This window comes from Oncorhynchus mykiss, chromosome 17 (genome assembly GCF_057628025.1).
Source record: "Oncorhynchus mykiss isolate SJ-2025 chromosome 17, ASM5762802v1, whole genome shotgun sequence".
Taxonomy (NCBI): domain Eukaryota; kingdom Metazoa; phylum Chordata; class Actinopteri; order Salmoniformes; family Salmonidae; genus Oncorhynchus; species Oncorhynchus mykiss.
Window position 1 is genome coordinate 12859663 of NC_143038.1, and position 24977 is coordinate 12884639.

At 44.2% G+C, this 24977-nt stretch overlaps 1 protein-coding gene across 1 annotated transcript in view; it reads left to right on the forward strand.

The window, feature by feature from the left end:
- LOC110493710 (cytoplasmic phosphatidylinositol transfer protein 1) overlaps window positions 1–24977 on the forward strand; it is an 89047-nt gene that overhangs the window by 57415 nt on the left and 6655 nt on the right. Inside the window, exons 2-6 of the mRNA XM_036949706.2 lie at window positions 8963–9111; window positions 12277–12365; window positions 12966–12973; window positions 15491–15562; window positions 23852–23950. Coding sequence (XP_036805601.1) covers window positions 8963–9111; window positions 12277–12365; window positions 12966–12973; window positions 15491–15562; window positions 23852–23950 — 417 coding nt within the window. The remainder of the gene's footprint in view (window positions 1–8962; window positions 9112–12276; window positions 12366–12965; window positions 12974–15490; window positions 15563–23851; window positions 23951–24977) is intronic.

The window sequence follows — 24977 nt, forward strand, 5'->3', positions numbered from 1 at the left end:
GTGTGTTGGGGGGGTACATGTGTGTGGTGTTGTTCCAACCTGTGAGAGTGTATAGATGTGTGTGCTCTGCCACTGCCTCTCTCTCTGCAGTGGGAGCTGAGAACAGATCTCTATCAGGTTATCTTCCCTGAGCCGGCTATATTCTCACCATGCCTTCTTTTTTTCAATGGAGGTAGGCTATTACAGGCAATCTGATCTAAACATGTAGCCTATCTCCCCCTCTTATGGTGTCTCCCATTATGGCTTTGCTAATCCATCAGTTTAATTGTTGGCAGTGCTCATTGTTGTCTATTGGAGGGGGGGGGGGGGGGGGGGGGGGTGTAAGAGGCCCATAGAGAATAAAATGAGCCTTACATTGTTTGTAGATTATCTCTTGGCAGTGTTAGACTACTCTGAAAGAGAACACAATGATTGAACTGGTTCTGATGCCTACCTTTTGGAATGTACGCTGCACCTGGAATCTCCTACACTCTCATATTCTCTCTCTCTCTCTACCTGCTCTCCCTCTTGCGAACAGAGACCCATTCAAGCCTTAATGGAGATGAGAAAACTTGAGAAATGGGAAAACAGAAATGAATAAGGAGCTAATTCATATGAACTGTCTGCCTTTGGGGCAGGGGAGAGATTTCTTTTGACATTCTCTCTCTTTTGTCGAAGCCATTTCTGGTTGGGAGCGTGTCTTTTTTGCTACCTGCCAGGGCGTAGCGGTCGCGGTAATGGATTCTCCCCGTGGTTGCTATGGAGCTCCTCGGGGGTCGACACTAATGTCTGGTTCAGGAGGTGGAACAGCACAATTAGCGTAGCTATTAGCGTTAGCGTGAACCAGAGGGGCGCAGACTAGAGGTGTAGGTAGCGTGAGGATAATTGGGTTAGAGGCGAGAAGGTTCACTGATCGCCTACTTTGTAGTCTAGGCTAGTCTTCCAGTGCTTTCCGTGACTTTCGGCAATGTACACACACAGACAGATACATATTCATTGGTATTCAGCAACTGTATGATGCCATCTTTTGCAACATTATTTGCGATGTCAACAATGACACGAGCAACTCTTTATTGCCTTCTTGTGTAGGCTATTCTAGATGCATCACAAATGTGCCTTACAGCTGTTGTGTCGTTTAAACATATTGGTGCGCAATGTTGCCCTTTCATCTTGAGCCCCAATATGTATCTCAGTCGGTGTTTATTTTTTTTTCATTAAAACAACTAGATGTTCAGAAACGGGCATGAAGACGAGTTTGGCTCTGGGCCAAGCGTCGGTTTCTACACCCAATTAAAAACAAGCCGTTAGCGCTTTTAGCACGTCTATTTGTGAAGAAGCATTAGACCTGGAGGCCCGTGTGTTTGATGAGCAACGTCCAAATAGAATAACGAGTGGAAATAATCTCTGGGTAGAATTCCGTCCCTCTTTTACCGCCCTCAGCCTCTCATTTCCCTCTCTCCGAACGAGGCGAAGGGAAGGACGGATGGAGGGGCTTGCACAGTGATATACGCACCATTCCGTCGGACCTCCGGGCTCACCATAAATCGCCTCCCTTTCGCTTCCTTGGCGATGCGTGCCGCATCGACCGTACATCATCACCAGGGGCAGTCGGACACTAGCCACCATCGATTGTTGAGGCTTCAATGCCGCTTTTGTTTATTCATATCTTCTCTGTCCACTCGGACTGTGGTTGTCTGAGAAGTAGTATAGGCCACACGACCGGACAGTTTTTCCTGGTCAAGTTGTCAGGAACACTTCTGGTTAGCCCTTAGCCCGATGGCTAACGTCATACTGTACTCCATAACCCGATCCCATAGTTTTCCCTGTTTGGGTCATCCTGAACATAACCTGACCTCTACTAACACACTGTCTATACCGAGGTATGGTCTAGGCCTAGAGATATTGCCCAGCTGGTTGTTTTTGAATTCATGTTATTGACCGAGCAGCTGCGTTCTAATCTGTAGTCATATTGATAAAGTTGTTGTTCAGTGACAGAGACTAATGGGCCCAGTGCTCTCAGTTGCATTGTCATCAGGCAAATTGCATAAGCAGGGTTGCTGGTTGGGGCTCTTCTGCTTATTGAAGCTTTGATTCATCTTTATTGTTTACATCTCCTAAGACTGCACAGATGCCACTAGGGTTGCATTCGAAATGACTACCTATTCCCTATATAGTGCCTCTAACCTGTGACCATGACCCATTGGGTACACTATAGGGAATAGGGTGCCATTTGGGATGCATACTAGATGAAGTTGGTTTGATCAAGTAGCATATGTTTTAACGCAGATTCGGTAGACTATTGAAGCGCTCCATTTCTATTGACAGACCGAATGATGATATTCAAATGATCAACGCCAAACGTTGTTCTGCAAACAGTTCCAACTAGCCTGCGAACACCACTGCTTTTCTCAGTTAATCATTCAAACCAGTGGTGGCTGGTGGGCGGAGATATCGCAAGAACAGTCTCAAACATATGGAAGCCATGTGTTTTATGTTTTTGACTCCTTTCCATCTATTCCCTTCCAGACTGTCCTACTGTATCTCTCCCACCAGCCTCCTCTGGTGCAACATTGATCCCCTGCCCCTCATCACTGTTTCAAATGAGAACGTGGACAATGGCTTATTCAACCAATACAGATACTGTATGCTCACTCTCTCTATATTTAGAAACTGCTGCCCCTCGTCAACAAAGATTATGAGGAAGTGAATGAAAGAGGATGTGTCATTTCCAAAACAGGACAAATTTGTTTTCAGACCCTTTGTGACTCTGTCATCACTAGGACTTTTGCGGTGACCTTATTACCGTCACACCGTGACCGTTGAATCACGGTAACCTCCTCTTATGCACTCTGGACATGTGTAGGTAGTACCCAACTTGATAATGATCATCAGGTCACTGATGGGCTGGTTCTCAGGGCTCTGTTGTCCGTCTAACCACTTCATGAAATGGGTTTCCATGGCCAAGCAGCCGCACACAAGCCTAAGATCACCATGGGCAATGCCAAGCGTTGGGCAATGCCAATGCCTTCTCTGGAGTGATGAATCATGCTTCACCATTTGACAATCCGACAGACAAATCTGGGTTTGGTGGATGCCAGGAGAACGCTGCCTGACCAATGCATAGTGCCAACTGTAAAGCTTGGTGGAGGAGGAATAATGGTCTGTGCATACAGAAAAGGTTTGTCAAGATCGGTGTAGATGAACTTGACTGGCCTGTACAGAGCCCTGACCTCAACCCCATCGGACACCTTTGGGATGAATTGGAACGCCGAGTGCGAGTCAGCCCTAATCGCCCAACATCAGTGCCTGACGTGACTAATTCTCTTGTGGCTGATTGGAAGCAAGTCCCCGCAGCAATGTTCAAAAATCTAGTGGAAAGCCTTCCCGGAAGAGTAGAGACTGTTATAGCATCAAAGGGGGGGACTAACTCCATTTTAATGCCCATGATTTTGGAATGAGATGTTCAACGAGCAGGTGAGAGAGAGAGAGAGAGAGAGAGACCACACTTAATGCCCCATAGATTGCAGTATATACACTGCTCAAAAAAATAAAGGGAACACTAAAATAACACATCCTAGATCTGAATGAATGAAATATTCTTATTAAATACTTTTTTCTTTACATAGTTGAATGTGCTGACAACAAAATCACACAAAAATGATCAATGGAAATCAAATTTATCAACCCATGGAGGTCTGGATTTAGAGTCACACTCAAAATTAAAGTGGAAAACCACACTACAGGCTGATCCAACTTTGATGTAATGTCCTTAAAACAAGTCAAAATGAGGCTCAGTAGTGTGTGTGGCCTCCACGTGCCTGTTTGACCTCCCTACAACGCCTGGGCATGCTCCTGATGAGGTGGCAGATGGTCTCCTGAGGGATCTCCTCCCAGACCTGGAGTAAAGCAGGTCTGGGAGGAGTAAAGTATCTGCCAACTCCTGGACAGTCTGTGGTGCAACGTGGCGTTGGTGGATGGAGCGAGACATGATGTCCCAGATGTGCTCAATTGGATTCAGGTCTGGGGAACGAGCGGGCCAGTCCATAGCATCAATGCCTTCCTCTTGCAGGAACTGCTGACACACTCCAGCCACATGAGGTCTAGCATTGTCTTGCATTAGGAGGAACCCAGGGCCAACCGCACCAGCATATGGTCTCACAAGGGGTTTGAGGATCTGTTGGAATTATTATGAATAAATGAATAAACAATGTCCCCATTTTAAATAGAATTGTAACTAAGTAAACTTATACTCTGTTTTATTATATCTCATTAACAATATGAGTTCATAAGAAGGGATTGTGTGACACAGACAAGGAGTAATTAAAGTTAATGAACACCATTCCAACTAGGAAGAAACAAATGGGTTGGGGACTGTGTAAACTCATAAGGTCGTTAACCTAGCGTTGAACCTACATAAACTTAGCCTTGGGGTTTTTCGATAAGACAGTGAGTGCAATCCTAGGTTTTCTGTTAATTAGAACTGTCAGCTCAGTGGTGATCGATAATGTTGAGGGGTCAAAAGTTACCTGGGAGTGTGTTAGTAAGTTAGAATGAACTTTTCACCTCACTTTGTCCCGGTCGAGAGGAGGGGATTCTGTTAAAGCAATGAAATGACGTCATGATCTGTATATAAACTGTTGTTCGTGGTTAAGTGGCAGCGCGCTCCGAGAATAAATTCTGTTACCTATTATTGAAAGACTGGTCTGCGTCTATTTTATGCAAACAAGAATCTTATAAATTCTCATAAAATAGATTAAGGGTTTTCAATTGATGAAAGCACATTGGCATAATAAAATTACAGTAACAGGATCTCATCTCGGTACCTAATGGCAGTCAGGCTACCTCTGGCGAGCACATGGAGGGCTGTGCGGCCCGCCATAGAAACCCCACACCATGACTGACCCACCGCCAAACCGGTCATGCTGGAGGGTGTTGCAGGCAGCAGAACATTCTCCACGGCGTCTCCAGACTCTGTCACATCTGTCACATGTGCTCAGTGTGAACCTGCTTTTATCTGTGAAGAGCACAGGGCGCCAGTGGCGAATTTGCCAATCTTGGTGTTCTCTGGCAAATGCCAAATGTCCTGCACGGTGTTGGGCTGTAAGCACAACCCCCACCTGTGGACATCGGGCCCTCATACCACCCTCATGGAGTCTGTTTCTGACCGTTTGAGCAGACACATGCACATTTGTGGCCTGCTGGAGGTCATTTTGCAGGGCTCTGGCAGTGCTCCTCCTTGCACAAAGGTGGAGGTAGCGGTTCTGCTGCTGGGTTGTTGCCCTCCTACGGCCTCCTCCACGTCTCCTGATGTACTGGCCTGTCTCCTGGTAGCGCCTCCATGCTCTGGACACTACGCTGACAGACACAGCAAACCTTCTTGCCACAGCTCGCATTGATGTGCCATCCTGGATGAGCTGCACTACCTGAGCCACTTGTGTGGGTTGTAGACCCCGTCTCATGCTACCACTAGAGTGGAAGCACCGCCAGCTTTCAGAAGTGACCAAAACATCAGCCAGGAAGCATAGGAACTGAGAAGTGGTCTGTGGTCACCACCTGCAGAACCACTCCTTTATTGGGGGTGTCTTGCTAATTACCTATAATTTCCACCTGTTGTCTATTCCATTTGCACAACAGCATGTGAAATTTATTGTCAATCAGTGTTGCTTCCTAAGTGGACAGTTTGATTTGACAGAAGTGTGATTGACTTGGAGTTACATTGTGTTGTTTTAAGTGTTCCCTTTATTTTTTTGAGCAGTGTACTATGCTTACAAATGGAATTGTTTTAAGATGGTCATAAAATGAATCATTTATCCATTTGATTTTGAATTTTAAGGCCCCTGGAGCCTTCACTGCTATAGCCCATAGAAGCATATTGAATGTAGCACATTTGTACAAAACTGACAATCCAAAAAATAAATAATAAGGAATAAGATGTTGAAGTGTCTGTCCTATATCTGAGAGATATAAGAACTCAGAAATGTTATTCTTTACCCATGTTTGGTCACCTTTTTTGTGCCACATTTTACCCCCTATTCACTTTTTGCCATTTTTCCAGCCCGGTACTGGGTTACCTTCAGTCATAAAGCAGAACAACCGACACATTGGTGTTCGTGAGACTCTTCCCCTTTCGATGGTGGTGACTACTATTAGTTTAGCTCACACGGTTTGAGTTTTACAGCCAACTTCTCGTGTGTAGAAAAAGACCGCTTTCACAAGCCCCGTGTTATGGAATAAGGTTAAACTTTATATCGGCAGAAAGAGGGGATTGAGCTAAAGCCATAACGGTACGTCTGTAACTTAAACACGCGGGGAGCTCTTCAATATTCAAAATGACGTCACCATGTGATGCAGGGGTGTGTCGGTCGACTCATTCAGATGAAGGACATCCTCTCCGAGGATTCTCTCTGTTCCTGTCAGACATCCAGCCAGGACTGCTTCCCTGCTTCCCACCCCCCCAAAGGGACACTCCTGGCCCTGGATGATGACATTGCAGTGTCTCCTTCCGCCCTGTCCGCCATGTCTGTGTGACAAGTCTCGCCCACGCGGGCACATCGGTCTTAATAATTGATTGCGTCTCGGGCTGCAATGTGCAGAAATGTGCTACTGTAGGTGGTTCCTGGGTGCACTTTTGTGCTGAGGCATACATTTCTGACACAAGCCCATTCTCCATAGCCCTGGGAGACATTGGGTTCTGGCTAGTGAGGAATGAGTGAGTCACTCAGTGAGTGAGTCACTCAAAAAATGCAGTTTCCATTTTTTGTAAGGTTAAAGGAGCAACCAGCTGACTGTGGAGGACACGGAATGGAGGGTGGGAAGTGGTTGTAGTTTAAAAAGCTGTACAAAGTGGCCTCTACACCTCAATGTAACAAACTTTCAGATCATTCCTATTGGGCAGTGTGTGTCCTGAAAACTGTGACACTCGAGGACCCTTGCAGATCCTTGACACCATTTTGGGCTTTGGGGGTCAACATGAGGTCAATCCTTCACAGTTTCCCCTGAAGTCACTTAACATCTTAAGAGCCAAGGCTGAGGGAAAAGTTAGAAACATCAATCCCCCCCCTTCTTCCACTGCACCCCCCCTCTCCTCCTCTTCCATTTCCCCTTCTTGCCCCTCTCCTCTTCCATTTTCCCTTCTTCCCCCACTCCTCTCCTCTTCCATTTCCCCTTCTTCCCCCACTCCTCTCCTCTTCCATTTCCCCTTCTTCCCCCACTCCTCTCCTCTTCCATTTCCTCTTCTTCCCCCACTCCTCTCCTCTTCTCCAAAGCTTTATTTTGCAGCAGCCCGGCAGGTCATGCGTGGAGGATGAGGAGGATGAGTGGAGAGAGGGGTGCGGTAGAGGAGTGACTCAGCAGGGGATGAGTAGAGGGCTTCACTTGTTCTCAGCTGGCCAGGGATAAGAGGATTAGCGTCGTTCAGTATCATCGCAGCGTGACCTCTACCTCTCCCCCTCTTTTTCTCGTGCTACCGCTCTCCAGCTTCTCCCTCACTTTTCCCTTGCTCTCCTGAATAATGTTATCTTATCTCTCTTTCCCTCCATTTCTCATCCTCTCTCTGCCGATCCTGGTTCTACATTGATCCTCTTTCTCTGCCGATCCTGGTTCTACATTGATCCTCTCTCTCTGCCAATCCTGGTTCTACATTCATCCTCTCTCTCTCTCTCTCTGCCTATCCTGGTTCTTCATTCATCCTCTCTCTCTTACTCTACCAGCTCTCTTTTTCTCAATCTCTCCCTCTTTATCTTTCCCCTCTGGCTTTCTAATGCATTCCCTCTTCTCCCAACCTCTCTCTGCCCCCTCTCTTTCCCTCTGTATCTTTCCACTCTTTTCCCAGCCCCACCCTCCCTCTCGCTCTCTCTGGCTCTCTGCCTCTCTATCTCTCCCTACCTCCTCCCACCTCCTCTTCTCTTTCCATCCTTTGTCTCTTGCTCTGGGACAGCAGCTTAACTCTGGTCAAAAGCCAGTCTTTGTGGATAAACCTTGAATGATTAAAGCCTCAATAGATTGGTCAGGAAGTCTCAGGAGCACTTCCCTGGTGGTCTTTCTTTCTAGTCGTCTTCAAAGGAAAGGGCAAGAGCCCTGAAAACAGTGACTTCAAAACGTTGGTGGTGACATCCTGAAGGGTGAAATGAAATCTACCTCAAACTCAACTGTTTAATAAAGCATTTGTGACAGATAAAGCTCATACAAAATAATCTGTCATTTATCTGGTGCTGCCGTGTCATAGGAGATGATTATATCTGTGGTTCACTTTTGCATTGCTGTGTGGTTGTCGTTTGAACTCTTTTTGCTTCCGCTGCTGGCTAACCCATCTCTGGTCTGGTCCCCCTCTCTGTTCCCTCCAGACAAATTCACATTTCAGCAGGACAATAACTTAAAACACAAGGCCAAATATACACTGGAGTTGCTCACCAAGACGACGTTGAATGTTCATGAGTGGCCTAGTTACAGTTTTGACTTAAATCGCCTTTAAAAAGATATGGCTTGACTTGAAAATGGCTTGAATGTTGTTTTTTTTTTTAAAGAATAATGGCCAAATATTGTACAATCCAGGTTTACAAAACTCTCGCAGACTTACTCAGCAAGAAACAACTGTATCGCTGAAAAAAGGGGATTCTCACATGCATTGACTCGGGGGTTGAATACTTATCTAATCAAAATATATCCGTGCTTATTTATTTTTATTACACAGTATTTTGTGTAGATCGTTGACACAAAAAAGAAAGACAATTAAATCAGTGATAATCCCACTTTACAACACAACCAAACGTGGGAAAAGTGAAGGGGTGTGAATGCTTTCTGAAGGTGCTGTATATGAAGTCATATGTGTTCTTCCTGTTCTTCCTGTGCTTGTTAATGTTTGGGTTCATGTTACAGTCATGGTCGGGTCCACCTCTCTGTTTCCTCCGTTACAGGACTGATCAGTGTTCATGTTGCGGTCGTACCCTAAACACCCTGCGGTCTTGTCTCCCTCTGTTCTCTCCAGTACAGGATTGGCCAGCTGTATATGATCAGCAAGCACAGCCATGAGCAGAGTGACCGCGGTGAGGGGGTGGAGGTGGTCCAGAATGAACCGTTTGAGGACCCCGCCCACGGTCAGGGCCAGTTCACCGAGAAACGTGTCTACCTCAACAGGTGAGTGAGTGACCATCATCCACCCATGTTAAAGGTACAATCTGGGATCTGTCCAATGGTTGTACACCAAAACAAGATGCTGGGCTGCTGTTTTACTGAATATAAAATCCCAGATTGTAGATTTAACTCTTCTACTTTTACATTATCTGTAGGTTTAGTGCACTATATAGGGAATAGGGTGCCTTTTGGAACGCAGGCAAAGTGTTGTTCCTCACACACTCGACGCTTCGCATGGCAGACTGCTGCTGTCATGTTGCCCCGAGTTACTTCGCCCTCACAGCTGTGCAACACACAATACTCCACCCCCTCACGTCTTGGCTCTCAGCCGTGGGTGTGTGTGTGTGTGTGTGACCTCTCCCAGCGCATCTCTGAGCATCCAAGGACAGAAACTTCCGAAGTCGGCAATATCTAGAGAGAGAGGGACAGAGAGAGCTAGATTTCATCACAAATGCTTGCGTCAGCGATCGGGATGCCCGGGACCTAAAGGTGCTGAGTCAGCAGGGTCTGCCCTGCCGTATCGCTAATCATTGAGAGAGAGAGAGAGAGAGAGAGAGAGCCGGGGGGAAGGAGGGGAACAGAGGAGAGAGTGAATGGGAGGGAGGGAGTGCAAGAGGGGGAGAGAGAGAGCCGAGGGGAACAGAGGGACACAGAGGAGAGAGTGAAGGGGAAGGAGGGAGTGCAAGAGAGAGAGAGAGAGAGAGCAAAAGAGGGAAAGAGAGACAGGCATATTCAGAAGGCGACATATTTTAACAATATAAAAAAAAACTGCTGCGGGCTCTTCAAAACAACAGATCTTGGATCAGGTCTTATCACAGTCCCTTCCACTTGAATCTGTCATGGAATACATGATGTTTTGTTTGAATAAGGACTGGCTATATAATAACAAATGTCACTACCCAACTCCCATTAGGGAAACTGTCACCATTCATTATTGTAAGAGAAGATGTGGACACAGTTCATCAGAGGACACAGTATGACGATGAGGGAATTATATAGTGAGGTTGAGCAACAGCAGGGACACTGTGTTTTTGCAAATGTGTGTGTGTGTTTGTGTGCATATGTTAACTCTCCACTCGTTGTGCAACCACGGCTACAGTCACCTAAGCCCCTACCACCTCTTAAACACACTCCCGCTGCTCTAGTTCTTCACAGCAGATGGGTGCCTCTCAGCCGTGTGTGTGTGTGTGTGTGTGTGTGTGTGTGTGTGTGTGTGTGTGTGTGTGTGTGTGTGTGTGTGTGTGTGTGTGTGTGTGTGTGTGTCCAGCTGACTACCTCAAGTACAACCTCTCCATAAACATCCATCTCAGGTTTACTGAACCCGGTGTCTGCCTTATGTAAGGAGGGAAAGGGGGCAGAAAATAAAGAAAGGGAGAGGAGGAGAGAGGGCGACTACTCCAAGACACAGTGAATCCGCCAGCTCTTCTCAACCTTCCGTGTTGGCCTTTCTGTCGTGAAAATATAAATGTCATGAAAATAATGAGAAGATGAGAAGAACATTGTTAATGTAATAGAATACATTTAGTTTGGGGCCAGTTATGTATCATGCGTCACTACAGAACAGGACAAATATGATTTATTTAATACAAGTACATTGGCCGTAATATTCCAAAGCAAGCAGGAAATTGAAGCCAATTGTGTCATGGTCCCCAGCACTCAATCACCTTTCTGATTCGCTGGATTATTGTTCTAGTGCTGAATAGCTTGAATAACCTCTTAACTTAAACATTCATTAGGAATTCATTATTTCAAGGGTCTTCAGGACACATCGACTTGGATGGTTTATTTTGTGATGGAATAAAGTACTTTGCGGACACGCAAACACCACACACACATACTAGTCCACACTTTCAGAACTTTAGCGCAGATGAATGGTTTCTCTGCCAGAGTCTTTTATTGCTTTAGGAATTTGGGAGGTGTGAAAAGTGTGGGATGGAGAAACCTTACCACCGCCTACAGAGCTTGGCGGGTGCAGTGTGAAGTCCTATAGTGTGTCAATGCGTACCACAGTGAGTCAATGCGTACCACAGTGAGTCAATGCGTACCACAGTGTGTCAATGCGTACCACAGTGTGTCAATGCGTACCACAGGGTGTCAATGCGTGCCACAGTGTGTCAATGCGTGCCACAGTGTGTCAATGCGTGCCACAGTGTGTCAATGCGTACCACAGGGTGTCAATGCGTACCACAGTGTGTCAATGCATACCACAGTGTGTCAATGCATACCACAGGGTGTCAATGCGTGCCACAGGGTGTCAATGCGTGCCACAGTGTGTCAATGCGTACCACAGTGTGTCAATGCGTACCACAGGGTGTCAATGCGTGCCACAGTGTGTCAATGCGTACCAATGTGTTGACGAGCATGAAGGATTGATTGAAAGAAGAATGAGAGACGTTGAGCAGATGGAGGAATGTCTGTCGTTTGCTTTTTGGGGGATAGGCTGTGAAAAGTTGGCTTGTCAACATTTTCACAAGGTTTCTTTGGCATATCGGTTTATTTGTATATCAGCTGTCACCATGCGTTCACAATCATGTAGCTAACTTCTTTATCAATGTGTGATCAAAGAAAATTGAATATCTAAACTTGTATCAGATATTAGAGGCTTACATGCACGCACAAACACACACCAGTCTCTATGCTACACTGCAGACACACACATCTTTATATGCACTGTTATACTCACTAGAGCCTTTGAGTAAATGTCCCTTCAGCTTTCTCTGCCAAGGCTAGTGTGTATCTGTTTCGGTGCACCTGTGTGTAGAAGAGCTCTCAACCTCTCCAACAAAACCTTGCGGTTGTAATCAAAAACACAAACCCATTGAGGTTGTGTTGCGAGGCTACAGACGGCTCTTTTAAGTGCTGCTCTCTCTTATCTTTTTCAATGTTCTTTGTTTCATTTTCAAGTTTAATCTTTTAACCGCCTTCAATGGCCAGGGCTTTTAAACATGCCCACTCACCTTGGGAAGGAAGGAAGGAAGGAAGGAAGGAAGGAAGGAAGGAAGGAAGGAAGGAAGGAAGGAAGGAAGGAAGGAAGGAAGGAAGGAAGGAAAACGACTCAAACTTTAGAAATTATTAATCAGACCAATTACTCAGACATGATGTATCTCTTTCATCTCCTCTCTTCCTTTTCATATCTCCTCTTTCTCTCTCCTCTCTCTCTTTTTACAGTAAATTGCCCAGCTGGGCTAGAGCAGTGGTGCCCAACATCTTCTACGTAACAGAGAAGGCCTGGAACTACTACCCTTATACCATAACAGGTGAGCATGCACACACACACACACACACACACACACACACACTCACACTCACACTCACACTCACACTCACACTCACACTCACACACACACACACTCACCGATGTGTTATTGTAGAACCAGGATCCATTCATACCAGGCACCACAGATGGTTGTGTGCGGTCAGAAATGAGCTCTGACCACGTATCGACCGTAACCCTAGCGGAAAAGTACCAGGCTAACCTCAACCTAATCTAGTTACTGTGACACAGCTCATAGCATAGCCAGGCTAGCTGAGTCACGTTATGCTATAGTGCACATAGCTAACCAAAACAAAACGTTCCGAGAACATTCTGGCAACGTTTCTGTCTGTTTATGTAAAGACTATCAGTTCAGTCAGCATCCGTTCCCAGAAATGCTTCTTCAAAAGTTAATGGAAAATGTTCAGCAACATTCCGGATGTGGGAGCTGTGTTGTTTCTCGTGTCATGTTGTGCTCCTTCCCGTTGTATCACACCCTAACCTGTTTCTGTTTCTCCTGTGTTGTTGCGTTAGTGAAGCCCTAACTGTGGTGTGTTTTCTCCCCTCTGCTCCGAACGCGCCCCCCCTGGGCCTGCCTCTGTAGAGTACACCGTAAGTACCTCTTCCATTTCCTTTATCGATCACAGAGCTGTGAAGAGAGCCACCGCAGTTCAACAATGTACAGGGTGTCAGGATGCATTTAATGCAGCAACACGGAAGGACCAGGAAAGAACCATTTTCTTCTGCTTCACTGGTTGTTTTAGTTAGACGTTACGTAAGGCGTCAGTGTTTTGGGATATGTGTGTATAGAAGGCTTGGGTTGTGTCGTTTTTAAAAAAACATATTTATTGTGTCATTTTAGATTTATATCAAATGTAAGTGGCTCTGTTAGAATGACGCTTCCCCCTATGGAGACATTAGTATGGCTATCCATAGCAACAGCTTAGCGTCAGTGTGTGTGCGCGCTTGTGCATTTCCGTGCGTGTCTTCTGAATGGCAGCTCTCTTCATGCTGGTGTATGTCTGTAGCTAGGCATGCGCTCTCCAGAGATAAAGACATATCCATTCCCTTGTTTCACGCACGAGAAGCGTCATACATTTTTACTGCCCTGAGGATTCAACTGCCTTTGAGGTGTCAAATGATGTCCATTTGCTTTGCTGCCATAGCCAGAGCTGTCTTAAATACTTTTCTCTGGAGCTGTCTTAAATACTTTTCTCTGGAGCAGTCTTAAATACTTTTCTCTGGAGCTGTCTTAAATACTTTTCTCTGGAGCTGTCTTAAATACTTTTCTCTGGAGCTGTCTTAAATACTTTTCTCTGGAGCTGTCTTAAATACTTTTCTCTGGAGCTGTCTTAAATACTTTTCTCTGGAGCTGTCTTAAATACTTTTCTCTGGAGCTGTCTTAAATACTTTTCTCTGGAGCTGTCTTAAATACTTTTCTCTGGAGCTGTCTTAAATACTTTTCTCTGGAGCTGTCTTAAATACTTTTCTCTTGAGCTGTCTTAAATACTTTTCTCTGGAGCTGTCTTAAATACTTTTCTCTGGAGCTGTCTTAAATACTTTTCTCTGGAGCTGTCTTAAATACTTTTCTCTGGAGCTGTCTTAAATACTTTTCTCTGGAGCTGTCTTAAATACTTTTCTCTGGAGCTGTCTTAAATACTTTTCTCTGGAGCTGTCTTAAATACTTTTCTCTGGAGCTGTCTTAAATACTTTTCTCTGGAGCTGTCTTAAATACTTTTCTCTGGAGCTGTCTTAAATACTTTTCTCTGGAGCTGTCTTAAATACTTTTCTCTGGAGCTGTCTTAAATACTTTTCTCTGGAGCTGTCTTAAATACTTTTCTCTGGAGCTGTCTTAAATACTTTTCTCTGGAGCTGTCTTAAATACTTTTCTCTGGAGCTGTCTTAAATAGTTTTCTCTGGAGCTGTCTTAAATACTTTTCTCTGGAACTTTCTTAAATACTTTTCTCTGGAGCTGTCTTAAATACTTTTCTCTGGAGCTGTCTTAAATACTTTTCTCTGGAACTTTCTTAAATACTTTTCTCTGGAGCTGTCTTAAATACTTTTCTCTGGAGCTGTCTTAAATACTTTTTACCTGGTATTAATTGCTTTTAAAGCTGCAATGTGTCACTTTTTGGGCGACCCGACCAAATTCACATAGAAATGTGAGTTATAGATCTGTCATTCTCATTGAAAGCCAGTCTAAGTAGCGGTGCTTGTTTTGTCACATAAACTGAAATGAGGCTAACTATTGGAATTTTAGCAACCAGGAAATGGTGGAGCGATTTCTGCCTAGTTCACCTTTAAGTAACGTATTTTCACATGTCCATATCTTTTTTAGGTTTAGGTTCTGTGATGAATGCATTTGTAATGTTTTTTTTTATTTTATTGTATAACTGTATAATTTTGCTGGACCCCAGGAGAGTAGCTGCTGCCTTTGGGATCCATAATATATACAAATACAAATAACGCTTTATACACTGGTAGTTCACAGCAAGTGTTTCCATTAACTCTTTACAACTGGCATCAGTCTCAACGCCATTATCAAAACATTACTGTAGCAGTGTTTTATGCCAAAGGGTTCAAGATTGATGACAGTCTTGGAAACCTGCCGGTGCCCCCTGTAACATACTGTCTGAATCTTCTAAAGCCTTTGAGCTGTGGCATTTTGAAATTCTCAGAAAGTGATAAATGCCACCACAGTGAGTCATATGGCTTCATATAGAGAGGAGGAGCGGATGGAGGAGAGGAGGGAAAGGGGGATGAGGGGGAGACATGGCTTTGACAGTGACAGAGTTTCGGGCTCGATAAAAGGCTGTGTGTGAGTCATAGGAGGGGTACATGCACGCACGCACGCGCGCACACACACACACACGACGCAGACACACACAGACCACACACACACACGGACATGCATACAGAGCATACTCCTATTCATTCATCTCCCCTTTCTGAACAAAGCACCAAACACATCAGTTGGAGGGGCTACTGGTACAAGAAGTCTGGAGACTAAATGTCTCGATGACACATAAACAATTATAAAACTAAACACCCGTTTCAGGTGAAAGAGGTTGTTTTTCCACCATTTTCAAATGTCTCACCTGATACATCTCATCTGTTTTTGGTTTGCAGTGTTCTTTCTTGCCCAAGTTCTCCATTCACATAGAGACGAAATACGAGGACAACAAAGGCAGCAATGACAACGTGAGTGAAGACCGCGTGTGTGTGTGTGTGTGTGTGTGTGTGTGTGTTTGTGTGTGTGTGTGTGTGTGTGTGTGTGTGTGTGTGTGTGTGTTGCACTGAGGCCTTCAGTATAATAAAGTAATTCCATAATAGGGGCCTTATGGCCCCTCAGTGTCAGCCAAGTGCAGCTCTGCTAATTGAAGAGCCCATTTAATTTATACTCTGGCCTTCTCTCTCTCCCAATTCACAAACTCGTTTCTCTACAGAATAATAGTTCTACTACTGTGTTAGCATAATAATATGTTAGGATGAAGGGTGTGTGTGCGTGTGTGTGTGTGTGTGTGTGTGTGTGTGAGGAGTTTTTAGTCCACTCTCTCTTAATGTTGTAAGAGAGAGTAGATGGGCATCAACCTGTCTGGTCATTTATCATGGTGTGTGTGTGAGAGACTGGCTTCCATGGCCAGACAATGTTAGTGAAAGTCCTGCAGATGTAAAAAGAGAGGATGTTATATCAGAGTGAATGTAAAGAGAGAGGTTGTTATATCAGACTCAATGTAAAGGAGAGGATATTATATCAGACTGAATGTAAAGGAGAGGATGTTATATCAGACTGAATGTAAAGAGAGAGGTTGTTATATCAGACTCAATGTAAAGGAGAGAATATTATATCAGACTGAATGTAAAGGAGAGGATGTTATATCAGACTGAATGTAAAGGAGGATGTTATATCAGACTGAATGTAAAGGAGAGGATATTATATCAGACTGAATGTAAAGGAGAGGATGTTATATCAGACTGAATGTAAAGGAGGATGTTATATCAGACTGAATGTAAAGGAGAGGATATTATATCAGACTGAATGTAAAGGAGAGGATGTTATATCAGACTGAATGTAAAGGAGAGGATGTTATATCAGACTGAATGTAAAGGAGAGGATATTATATCAGACTGAATGTAAAGGAGAGGATGTTATATCAGACTGAATGTAAAGGAGAGGATGTTATTCAGATTGGAAAGCTGCCGCGGTCACCCCCCTCTTCAAAGGGGGTGACACTCTAGACCCAAACTGCTACAGACCTATATCTATCCTACCCTGTCTTTCTAAGGTCTTCAAAAGCCAAGTTAACAAACAGATTACTGACCATTTTGAATCCCACCATACCTTCTCCGCTATGCAATCTGGTTTCAGAGCTGGTCATAGGTGCACCTCAGCCACGCTCAAGGTTCTAAACGACATCATAACCGCCATCGATAAGAGACATTACTGTGCAGCCGTATTCATCGACCTGGCCAAGGCTTTCGACTCTGTCAATCACAACATTCTTATTGGCAGACTCGACAGCCTTGGTTTCTCAAATGATTGCCTCGCCTGGTTTACCAACTACTTCTCTGATAGAGTTCAGTGTGTCAAATCGGAGGGCCTGTTGTCTGGACCTCTGACAGTCTCTATGGGGGTGCCACAGGGTTCAATCCTCGGGCCGACTCTCTTCTCTGTATACATCAATGATGTTGCTCTTGCTGCCGGTGATTCTCTGATCCACCTCTACGCAGACGACACCATTCTGTATACTTCTGGCCCCTCCTTGGACACTGTGTTAACTAACCTCCAGACGAGCTTCAATGCCATACAACTCTCCTTCCGTGGCCTCCAACTGCTCTTAAATGCAAGTAAAACTAAATGCATGCTTTTCAATCGATCGCTGCCCACACCTGCTTGCCCGTCCAGCATCACTACACTGGACGGCTCTGACTTAGAATACATGGACAACTACAAATACCTGGGTGTCTGGTTAGACTGTAAACTCTCCTTCCAGACTCACATTAAGCATCTCCAATCCAAAATTAAATCTAGAATCGGCTTCCTATTTCGCAACAAAGCATCCTTCACTCATGCTGCCAAACATACCCTCGTAAAACTGACTATCCTACCGATCCTCGACTTTAGTGATGTCATCTATAAAATAGCCTCCAACACTCTACTCAACAAACTGGATGCAGTCTATCACAGTGCCATCCGTTTTGTCACCAAAGCCCCATATACTACCCACCATTGCGACCTGTACGCTCTCGTTGGTTGGCCCTCGCTTCACACTCGTCGCCAAACCCACTGGCTGCAGGTTATCTACAAGTCTCTGCAAGGTAAAGCCCCGCCTTATCTCAGCTCACTGGTCACCATAGCAGCACCCACTCGTAGCACGCGCTCCAGCAGGTATATCTCACTGGTCACCCCCAAAGCCAATTCCTCCTTTGGTCGTCTTTCCTTCCAGTTCTCTGCTGCCCATGACTGGAACGAATTGCAAAAATTTCTGAAGCTGGAGACTCACATCTCCCTCACTAGCTTTAAGCACCAGCTGTCAGAGCATTTTACAGATCCCTGCACCTGTACTTAGATGGGCTGTTTACAGATAGGCTATCTACCTACCTCATCCCCATACTGGTATTTATTTTTCTCCTTTGCACCCCAGTATCTCTACCTGCACATTCATCTTCTGCCAATCTACCATTCCAGTGTTTAATTGCTATATTGTAATTACTTTGCCACCATGGCCTATTTATTTCCTTAACTTACCTCATTTGCACTCACTGTATATAGACTTTTTGTTTTCTTTTGTTCTACTGTATTATTGACTGTATGTTTTGTTTATTCCATGTGTAACTCTGTTGTTGTATGTGTCGAATTGCTACGCTTTATCTTGGCCAGGTCGCAGTTGCAAACGAGAACTTGTTCTCAACTAGCCTACCTGATTAAATAAAGGTGAAATATATATATATATATTAAACAAATATCAGACTGAATGTAAAGGAGAGGATGTTATATCAGACTGAATGTAAAGGAGAGGATATTATATCAGACTGAATGTAAAGGAGAGGATGTTATATCAGACTGAATGTAAAGGAGAGGATATTATATCAGACTGAATGTAAAGGAGAGGATGTTATATCAGACTGAATGTAAAGGAGAGGATATTATATCAGACTGAATGTAAAGGAGAGGATATTATATCAGACTGAATGTAAAGGAGAGGATATTATATCAGACTGAATGTAAAGGAGAGGATGTTATATCAGACAATGTAAAGGAGAGGATGTTATATCAGACTGAATGTAAAGGAGAGGATATTATATCAGACTGAATGTAAAGGAGAGGATGTTATATCAGACAATGTAAAGGAGAGGATATTATATCAGACTGAATGTAAAGGAGAGGATGTTATATCAGACAATGTAAAGGAGAGGATGTTATATCAGACTGAATGTAAAGGAGAGGATGTTATATCAGACTGAATGTAAAGGAGATGATGCTATATCAGACTGAATGTAAAGGAGAGGATGTTATATCAGACAATGTAAAGGAGAGGATGTTATATCAGACTGAATGTAAAGGAGAGGATGTTATATCAGACTGAATGTAAAGGAGAGGATGTTATATCAGACTGAATGTAAAGGAGAGGATGTTATATCAGACTGAATGTAAAGGAGATGATGCTATATCAGACTGAATGTAAAGGAGATGATGTTATATCAGACTGAATGTAAAGAAGATGATGCTATATCAGACTGAATGTAAAGGAGAGGATGTTATATCAGACTGAATGTAAAGGAGAGGATATTATATCAGACTGAATGTAAAGGAGATGATGCTATATCAGACTGAATGTAAAGGAGAGGATGTTATATCAGACTGAATGTAAAGGAGAGGATATTATATCAGACTGAATGTAAAAGGCAGCCTCACTCTGGTCTCTACATCTGTAATCCAACCCCAGCCTATCTCTCTTTTCTAACAACTGCTGTGGCCAGTGTCCCTGTGCGTGCACACACACACACAACACACACATGCGCGCTTGGAGTCATATCACACACACACACACACACAGACATATCACGTACACATTTGTTGTTGCGTACAGACGCCAGGATGCAGACACACGTATGTGTTTATACGCACAAGTTCCACTAAAAAGCTCCCATGTGAATCTATCTGCCGACACTGCAGCTTCAGGGCTGACCAGCACAAGCTCTGGTCTTTTACAGCCCTGTATAACCTGGTCCAAATGTCAGTCTCCTCTGCCAAGATACTGTACGTTGTGAAGTAATATGCAGCCCAGTGTTTCTGTGCTCACCATGATATGAAAGATAATGTCAGGTTGTAAAAACGTGTTTTCACGCTCGCAGTCCTGTTTCCTGACAGAGAAGGGGTTAAATGTCTGTTTGAATGTAATGTGTGTTTGTGCGTCTGCCTGTGTGTGTGTGTGTGTGTGTGTGTGTGTTTGTGTGTGTGTGTGTGTGTGTGTGTGTGTGTGTGTGTGTGTGTGTGTGTGTGTGTGTGTGTGAGCAGACTACATATTCTGTCTGAATGAATGGGTGGAGGGTGTGGTTAGATGATGTGATTGACAATTCCACAGTCGTATCAGGTAGCAGACCATGACAGGGCAGGCCTGCCGTTAGGTTTGGGGAAGAGCCATTGCTTAAATACTGTCCCTAATGGTTCATGGTTGTCATTATCTCTCTCTCGTTCTCTCACTTTCTCTCTCTCGTTCTCTCACTTTCTCTCTCTCGTTCTCTCACTTTCTCTCTCTCTCGCTCTCTCACTTTCTCTCTCTCTCGCTCTCTCACTTTCTCTCTCTCTCGCTCTCTCACTTTCTCTCTCTCTCGCTCTCTCACTTTCTCTCTCTCTCGTTCTCTCACTTTCTCTCTCTCGTTCTCTCACTTTCTCTCTCTTGTTCTCTCACTTTCTCTCTCTCGTTCTCTCACTTTCTCTCTCTCTCGTTCTCTCACTTTCTCTCTCTCGTTCTCTCACTTTCTCTCTCTCGTTCTCTCACTTTCTCTCTCGTTCTCTCACTTTCTCTCTCTCTCGTTCTCTCACTTTCTCTCTCTCTCGTTCTCACTTTCTCTCTCTCTCGTTCTCTCACTTTCTCTCTCTCTTGTTCTCTCACTTTCTCTCTCTCTGTGTCTCCTTTAGACCTCACCATTAGACAGTTGCATAGTTTCTTTCTCTCCCTCTGCCTCTTACTTGCTCGTTTTCATTCATTCTTGCACGCTCTCTTTCTTCTTCCCTCCATCTTCCTTGTCCTTTCTCCTTCTCTCTCTTTCTTCTCCCCTCTTCCTAACGTTCCTACTCTCTCCCCTCATTATTTATTACACAACTCTCATTCTCTCTCCTCTTTCCTCATTATTCATGACACGTTCTCCCTCTCTCATTCTCTCTCCTCTTCCCTCATTATTTATGACACGTTCTCCCTCTCTCATTCTCTCTCCTCTTCCCTCATTATTTATGACACGTTCTCCCTCTCTCATTCTCTCTCCTCTTCCCTCATTATTTATGGCACGTCCTCCCTCTCCCATTCTCTCTCTTCTTCCCTCATTATTTATGACACGTTCTCCCTCTCTCATTTTCTCTCCTCTCCCCTCATTATTTATGGCACGTTCTCCCTCTCTCATTCTCTCTCCTCTTCCCTCATTATTCATGACACGTTCTCCCTCTCTCATTCTCTCTCTTCTTCCCTCATTATTTATGGCACGTTCTCCCTCTCTCATTCTCTCTCTTCTTCCCTCATTATTTATGACACGTTTTCCCTCTCTTTCTCTCTCCTCTTCCCTCATGATTTATGACACGTTCTCCCTCTCTCATTCTCTCTCTTCTTCCCTCATTATTTATGACACGTTCTCCCTCTCTCATTCTCTCTCTTCTTCCCTCATTATTTATGACACGTTCTCCCTCTCTCATTCTCTCTCCTCTTCCCTCATTATTTATGGCACGTTCTCCCTCTTTCATTTTCTCTCCTCTCCCCTCAGTATTTATGGTACGTCCTCCCTCTCTCATTTTCTCTCCTCTCCCCTCATTATTTATGGCACGTTCTCCCTCTCTCATTTTCTCTCCTCTCCCCTCATTATTTATGGCACGTTCTCCCTCTCTCATTCTCTCTCCTCTTCCCTCATTATTCATGACACGTTCTCCCTCTCTCATTCTCTCTCCTCTTCCCTCATTATTTATGGCATGTTCTCCCTCTCTCATTCTCTCTCTTCTTCCCTCATTATCTATGGCACGTTCTCCCTCTCTCATTCTCTCTTCTTCCCACATTATTTATGACACGTTCTCCCTCTCTCATTCTCTCTCCTCTTCCCTCATCATTCATGACACGTTCTCCCTCTCTCATTCTCTCTCCTCTTCCCTCATTATTTATGGCATGTTCTCCCTCTCTCATTCTCTCTCCTCTTCCCTCATTATTTATTACACTTTCTCCCTCTCTCATTCTTTCTCCTCTTCCCTCATTATTTATGACACGTTCTCCCTCTCTCATTCTCTCTCTTCTTCCCTCATTATTTATGGCACGTTCTCCCTCTCTCATTCTCTCTCTTCTTCCCTCATTATTTATGGCACGTTCTCCCTCTTTCATTCTCTCTCTTCTTCCCTCATTATTTATGACACATTCTCCCTCTCATTCTCTCTCCTATTCCCTCATTATTTATGACATGTTCTCCCTCTCTCATATTCTCTCCTCTTCCCTCATTATTACACTTTCTTCTTCTTACTACACCCTCCCTCTTTTCTCTGTCCCTTGGCTGCACTCATCCATGATGGCATGTCACCCCAAATGTGCCAGCAGGACTCTTTCACACAGCTTGTGGCAGAAGGGCCCCTTGGAGGGAGAGGGAGAGAGGTGAGAAGAAGAGAGAGGTGAGGAAGTAAAAGTGAGGACACGGAAGGAAGAGATGAGAGGGTGATGAAGATAGGAGATGGAGAGAAGAAAGGAAGATGAGAGTGAAAAAGAGAACAGAGATGGACAAGAAGATGGAGAAAAAGAGAAAGACGACAGGGTGAAAGGGAGAGCATATTTGCATGTCCATGTCTCTCTGTCTGTAAGCACTGAACCTGAGGATGTCGACCTCCCACCTCCTGACATTGAGCACAGCACTACAGCTTCACACCCTGCTATATGTCACAGAGGGCAACCAGGCAGCGGTCAGAGTCCACACCTCAGTCGACTGTATCGATTGGAAAAACGTGTTTCTGGCCCCGAGGGAGGGAGGGAGGGAGTTGGTGGTGGTGGGGGGGGGGGCACTTTACCAACCCATAAGGCATCTTGATGTTTTGGCATTTGAGACTAGTCCAAATATGGCACATGAGCTGAACAATCTACGGTTCATATTGCTTCCAAATATGATTTTTAATTTACATTGTCATACAACATCATTTGAAATTTTTCTTAATGTAGATATTATTATTATATTATACATCAATAAATAAGGTGCAAATATATTATAAATGTGGCACCATCACAGCCACTTTGCTCTCGTTGGACTTTTCATAATCATATTTGGCAGCAAGGCATACAATATTAATCCATCGCTATGAGCACGAAGCCTTACATATCTCTCTTAGGTTGTGATCCGTGGTGTGGAGTGCTCTTTTTAATGTTACTTCTTGACATTCGTGCAATATTTATCCGTACGCTGCCGTTTCAATACATCCGCCGGTAGCTCGAAGCATGATGTGTAACGTAGACGTTAGAACACACTTTGAAATGTTGCACTCTGCCCTGGCTGAGGATTCGTTCACTCATCTCCTGAGCCCTAGCGTAATGGAGTATTCCTCTCTATAACCGAGCCTATCTCTCACTCACACACACACACACCTCTAGCTCCTTAGATGGAAACAGAGAGTGGCTAATGCTATTGGTGTCTGTTTGCCCTGCGGCTATATATGAGGTCTGTCTGTCTGCCTGTCTGTGAGTGTGAATGGGAGATTATGACAGTGAGAGTACTGTACAGTGGAAGTCAATCAACACAAGCTTAGAGCTCTCCCTTCTGGCTGCATTGCGCAATGACGTGTCTCTGCTGTAGCCTCGTGGAGTAGCTAAGTCTAAGTGGTGCATAATCAAAGATCTAAGATCAGGGCCTGTATGTATCAAGCGTCTCAGAGTAGGAGTGCTGATCTGGGATCAGACCCCCTCTGTCCAATTAATCGTATACAATATGATCTAAAAGGCTAAACTGATCCTGGATCAGCACTATGGTTATGAGCTGCTTAGTGACTACAGGCCCTGCTAAATCAAATCAAATATCTGACCCTGTGGATATTCTGACCACTCTGGCTGAAATAGAAAGGACATTGACTAGCTTCTGTCAAATATCAAACAGATGACAAATGTCTGTAAATGAAAGGCCTCGAATTATAACACAAAGAAGATACTTTGGGAGGCCCAATCAATATCATTGAGCTGTGTAGTTTTGTAAAGAGAGGATATTGTTGATGCCTGAAGTGATAGATGACTAACTGCACCTTTGGGAATTTTTGTCTGTTTTCAGATCTTCTCAGACAGTGAAAATAAAGACCAGGAAAGGGAAGTGTGTTTTGTGGATATCGCCTACGACGAGATCCCTGAGAGATACTATAAAGAGTCTGAGGTGAGTGCGTGCGTGTATCTGCATCTCTGTGTGTGTGTCTGTTGTTTCATTAGAGCTAATGGGGCCCAGGGGTTAATGTAGGGGTTATTGTAGCCACAGGCTGTCTCTGTAGTCGAACACTGGTGATTAGAGTCTTATTATTAGTCTAAAAATAGAACCAGCAACATGGTTCAGACATAACAATGACAGTGGATACAAGGACATTCGCCGATACTTATTGATACTCAGTGATACTCAGCGATACTCACTGATACTTATTGATACTCAGTGATACTCATTGATACTCATTGATACTCAGTGATACTCAGTGATACTTAGTGATACTCAGCGATACTCATTGATACTCATTGATACTCAGCGATACTCATTGATACTCATTGATACCCATTGATACTCAGTGATACTCAGCGATACTCAGTGATACTCATTGATACCCATTGATACTCAGTGATACTCAAAGATACAATGATACAACAGACGGACACCATTTCAGTCTATTGGTTTTGCCCTAACCATCCTAGTCATCCAAACTATTTAATTGGGTTGGAATTTTATTCAATTAAGTTTACGTTTAGTTATATTCCAGAATTGAGTTTGTATTGCAGATAAACCCACGAAACACTCCGCAATACAGCTCTGACCAGATAATGCTAGCTAAGCTAACTTTAGCATCACCTTCTAATTCTCTCCCCATACACCTTTTCCTTATCTAACTTTCAGTGTTAGAAATTAGCATGTTAGCATACAGTGTCTGTGTAAGGATAGTTAGACTGTTGAGTATAGCAGATGCAGTAAGCGGTGGTTGAATGATAAATTGCCTCAGCCCCTGAGATTTAGCGAAGAGTCTCTGGAGGGAAAGATTCCTATTTAACGTTAGTGTTCCATTTTTAGCTTTCCCATAATGCATTTCTCTCAGGGCACAGAGGTTTGGATTAATTACTGAGATCTCTCTGTCTGTGTGTGTGTGTGTGTGTGTGTGTGTGTGTGTGTGTGTGTGTGTGTGTGTGTGTGTGTGTGTGTGTGTGTG